This window comes from Tachysurus fulvidraco, chromosome 14 (genome assembly GCF_022655615.1).
Source record: "Tachysurus fulvidraco isolate hzauxx_2018 chromosome 14, HZAU_PFXX_2.0, whole genome shotgun sequence".
NCBI classification, from domain to species: Eukaryota; Metazoa; Chordata; class Actinopteri; order Siluriformes; family Bagridae; genus Tachysurus; species Tachysurus fulvidraco.
Window position 1 is genome coordinate 6,505,934 of NC_062531.1, and position 4,875 is coordinate 6,510,808.

General features: G+C 39.0%; 1 protein-coding gene across 2 annotated transcripts in view; it reads right to left on the bottom strand.

Annotated features, from left to right (window-relative positions):
* Positions 1–627: 627 nt before the first annotated feature.
* fxn (frataxin) overlaps positions 628–4,875 on the bottom strand; it is a 14,449-nt gene continuing 10,201 nt past the window's right edge. For both annotated transcript variants that reach the window (XM_027133210.2, XM_027133211.2), the window contains exons 5-6: positions 2,555–2,652; positions 628–1,690 (exon numbers count right to left, since the gene is read on the bottom strand). In XM_027133210.2, coding sequence (XP_026989011.2) covers positions 1,552–1,690; positions 2,555–2,652 — 237 coding nt within the window. In that variant the 3' untranslated portion in view covers positions 628–1,551. The remainder of the gene's footprint in view (positions 1,691–2,554; positions 2,653–4,875) is intronic.

A 4,875-nucleotide genomic window follows, 5' to 3' on the forward strand; every position in this document is an offset into this window, starting at 1 on the left:
TGGCCAGACGACTGGGTCAGAGTTTCTCCGAAACCAACAGTGGTCTGTGGAGGAACAAACCACAAACCAAAGCTGACAGGCTGCTAGATGCCCAAGGCTCATCTAAGCACAAGGCTACTGATGGATGCCTGGGTCAATGGGTCCTTGTTTCTTTAAGATCACATAGAAAGGCAGGTATGTGTACGGCATAGTGTATACTTGGTGTGTGGTTCCAGGATGCACTGTGTGAAAAAGACAAGCTGTGGAAAGATTGTGGTGATCTGGTGAGAAACCCAGGGTCCAGGCATTCTGACATATACAAACTACCTAAACATAATAACACACAGACAATGCACACGGCACACGCCTTTCAGGAACATGTTAAAGCGTTCAAGGTGGTGCCCTGGCCCCCAAATTTCCCAAAAACTGATTGAGGAACTGTGTGATGTGCTGGAACAAAAAATCTGATGCACAGCAGCTCCAGCTTGCAGCTTACAGGACTTGCAGTAAAGGACCTGCTGCAGGAGTCTTGGTGCCAGATACTAAAAGGCACCTTCAGAGTTTTTGTGGAGTCAGTGTCTCTGTGGATAGGAGCTGTTTTGGCAGAACATGGACAACATATTAAGCAGTAAAGTGACACTAGAGAAATGAATAAGACTGGAATTTATTTATCATAAGCAGATATACATCAACAACACTGTTCAAACCAACAAAAAATGCAGGTAATTAAAAAAAAAAAACGTTTAAAAGATGAGGATGACTCAACGTCAAGTGTAACATGGACACATTTTGACTAGCACATGCCTAGAATTTATTAGCTGATTGATGAAGTGATACTTTAATTACACTCCTTTAATTAAAAAAGGCACTAATACCTAAATGTACAACACTACATACTGAACAAACACTGAACAAGAGTCAGCTCTGATCAGTGGTCCTTCAGCTTTTTCAAACAATCCCCTCCCTCTTCTCCTCTCCAGTCTCCGATCCACTGCCTGTAGTCTAGCTGTATCCAGATCTCTAAATTACTGAAAAGCCCTAAATGACAAAAAGTGCCCTCTCGTCTCTTTCATTGTTGGACGCGTTCAAAAATGACCTTTTTTAATCTGAATGTAATCCAACCAGATTGGCTGGCAGGGACTGCGAAAGCCCTCTCGCCCTGCGCCATAATGACTGAGTGGAGTTTTGAATAGAAAGCGGTGCTTAAATAGGCTAATAGCTACAATAGAACCATTACAGATTTGGCCTCAGTGGTTAAATGAAGACAGGTGTAATAAATGCACTTTAAAGGCTGATCTGTGCTGCTAGATGCTCCAGATACCAATGTCAAGAGTAGAGTTTTGTATTCAAACAAAATAGTAGGTAAATGGATGGATGGATGGATGGATGTTCATGGCATTAAGCAGAAGGGGGAAATCTTTCTTCAGAAGATGTTACATTATGAGAGTCAACTAAATATTTCTGATTCCAAGGAAGCACAAAGGTACAGTAAATGTCACATCTGTCCATGTGTCATTTTTGTTCCTGATGCTCAGTCACCTTTCTGGTGGTTTCTTCATCCTTTAGTCGTCGTCAGGAATGTAGGAGATGCGACAGGTCCATATTTGAATGAAAGATGGCAGAAAACTCTTTAGAGAGCAGTTCATGCAAGGTTATGCCATCGTGGGTGTAGACCCAGTGCTCTCCTGTCCAATCATAACGTTTTGGCCCACTGCAAAACAAAACAAAAACAAAATATATGAAAAAAAAAAAATATATGAAAAAAATATATATGAAATCACAAGTCTAAATATGTCCAAACTATTTTTTCCCTAAAAGTTGCACTTAATCCATACTGGGTACTGGTATTAAGACCAGGATTGGCTTGAATGATATGTTGATTAATCTTTAAGTGTTCAATGATGAAGACTGAGATGGAATTAATGGGCCCATACTCAGACCTCTGAAATTTTCCTACTTCCCCCTTTATATGTTCCAGCTTCAACACCAATAACTGAATGACCTGTTTAAAGTAATGAATGGAAAAAAAAACACTCAAGAAAAATGACTGTTCCATAAAAATGATCAGCAACTGAGTAGCGTAACACAGCCTGATGTGAAGCAGTTAATATTACACATGTTCCAATACCAGCATGTTCTGGGGTGTTTTATTCCTCTTATACCACTGTGAACACTACTAATTATTTATTAAAGAACAACACATTTTGACGTTTTATCCGTTTATAGTTACATGTACAGTAATGTTGTGGAACGTACAAGAAGAATGTTACAGTAGTTTCTGTTATCACTTGAAGCTAAAATGAAAAAAAAAAAATGTGGCTTGTGTAGTAAAATTTCAAAAATAAAAGTAATCTCCCGCTGAAACCTTCACAACTTTGATCATTCCACATTTTTAATTACATATTCTAAGGTTAGTTAAGTCTAACCTGGTGGTGGTGTTACTATAGACACAATAACGTATTAGATAAAGGACATAAACATACAGTATAATGCTGAGGATCATATCAGGATTTTTTTTCAGAATTATTTTTGGAGTTTTTCACAGAAAATAAAAAAAAAAGGAAAAGATGCTTGCCTTATAGGAGATGAGAGCCAAATCTGTTTGTTAGGCGTCTGTTTATTGATGACGTAAGTGCCATGGTCACCTCCGACTTTCACAGTCAGGACACCACTCTGTGGAAAGCAGAAAATTTAACATTTGGTTTGCTTCCATAAAAGCCACAGTTTAAAAGAAATACTTCATGTCTGTATGTTAGCACGGAGTCAAATGTGCTGATGAATGCATTTCCATATCAGATCATAATAACTGAAAAGCAGGAGTTATGCATTATCAACTCTGGGGTGAATTCTTTCATATGTTTTAAGTTTCTTATGTTCCAGGTTTTTTTTTTTTTTTTTTTGAAAAGCTTCACAGGAAGTTTCGCATGGCATCAGGACTGGGAATCACATTAATTAAAAAAAAAATCATAAAAAAACAAAACAACAATATCAGTGCTAGCAATGATATAAAGCTCGGGTTCAGGCTTGCACAGGTTCAAAACACAGAACCAACAAAATTCATAAGAAAATATAGACGGCAGGTTTAAAGAGAAATATTCATAATAATGATAGTGGAACTAAAGTGATATAGCCACGGTTAAGGAACTGTCAGGGCCACAACTCACACTTCATGCTGATATTTTACCTATGTCATAATGTTAAGGTTCATATTTAATTAAAGAAGCAAAAAAAAAAAAAAAATGTCAATCCCACTTTGGGTTTAAATCCCAAATACAAACATAGACATGGATTTTTAAAGCACTAACCAGATACATATACAGATGGATACCTGGACTAAGCAGAAAAGCTTCCACAATCACAGTACTACATATATAATCAATATTCCTTTACAAAACACAATACAAAAAGACAACCTCTATTACATCTCTTTTAACATCACTGCTTGTGTGCCTTCAGGCCTTCTCTTCAAACCCCGGCCAAATTATTTTATGGATTCCTGATGAACACATTTCTGTTACACACCTGTGGAGAGACTTAATTAGAAGAGTTTTCTTTGGGAAAATGACATTTATTCGTCTCCTCAAATTCAGAGGTGATTAGGCTGATTTCAGAGTAAGTCTCTTCTCTCTAACAGTGTTTTTAGTAGTTTGTAATCTTTGCCTCGCACCTATGGGGTTGGTGGTTCCACAGGGAGTTGCCTCTGCCAGGTGTGTGTAAATTTTGAATGCTTTGGGGGTTTCCTTTGGGTCCTACAGTTTTGACTGGCTCTCAAAATTGTCCATACAAGTGTGTGTGTGTGTGTGAGTGATTGTGCACTTAATATGGGTTGGCACCCCATCCAGGGTGCCCCTACCACATTCCACAATTCCCCTGGGATAGACCCCAGATTCCCTTAGACCCCATGTGGGTAAGCAGTACAGAAAACGGATGGATGGATGGTTGTTATTCTGCTGCCACTTTGACAAAGAGAAAGAGAGCTGCTGAAACAGGAACACACTTTAACACTGGCTTAGACAGCAGCTGTCAGATCATATGTTCTAAGAACTGACAGCATTATCAAGTCATCCTCCTACGGGCGACATGGCGCGAGGCAATAGCGGATCTAGCACCTTTGTTATTGCATGGAACATTTATGCTCTATATAGAGAACAGCAGCATGTGCTGGTTATGACGGGAGGTGTTGGGAAAGTGAGTGTAGAATCTCACTCCTCCACAGGGGAGCTGACAGGAGACTCTCCCTCTCTGACATTTATGTGCAGGAAAAGAAGGGAGGACAGAGGGTGTGAACGACCAATCAACCTGTCAGCATGCCCTGCGCACATCACACTTCCACTAGCTGCTAAAATAAACCAAGGTACAAGCTAAAGTGTTTTAGAGTACACCTAGTCACAAAGCTTGTCTAGCTTGCTTCATATCTCCCTGGCAGGCCTTGCTGTAGATCCACCGGGTGAAATAAATCTCACTCTGCTCCTGACATTCAAGGTATCCCTCAAGGTTCAGCTCTTGGTCTGCTTCACTTCATCATCTCAGGCAAATCTGGAAATGTGGGCTAAGTTTTTGCACTCATGGAGATGACTTTCACCTCTATGGCAATACTGCATTCATCCGCATATCGTTGACAGCATGTGCGCATGAACTCAAATTATAAATTTTATGACATCTATTCTTTTCAGGGGAAAGAATCTGACTTCTATTTTGCAAAGTCGGTCTTTAAGTTCTGCAATAAGACCAATAGACCTACAATTATTGTATTTTTATATGTATTTATTGTCAATTCAATTCAATTCCATTTCTATAGTATATTAACAAATGTCACAAAGCAGCTTTACAGAAAAACTCCCTGAGATGATATAAGGAAGAAATCTTGAGATGAAGCAGACACAAAAGAAAACTTCA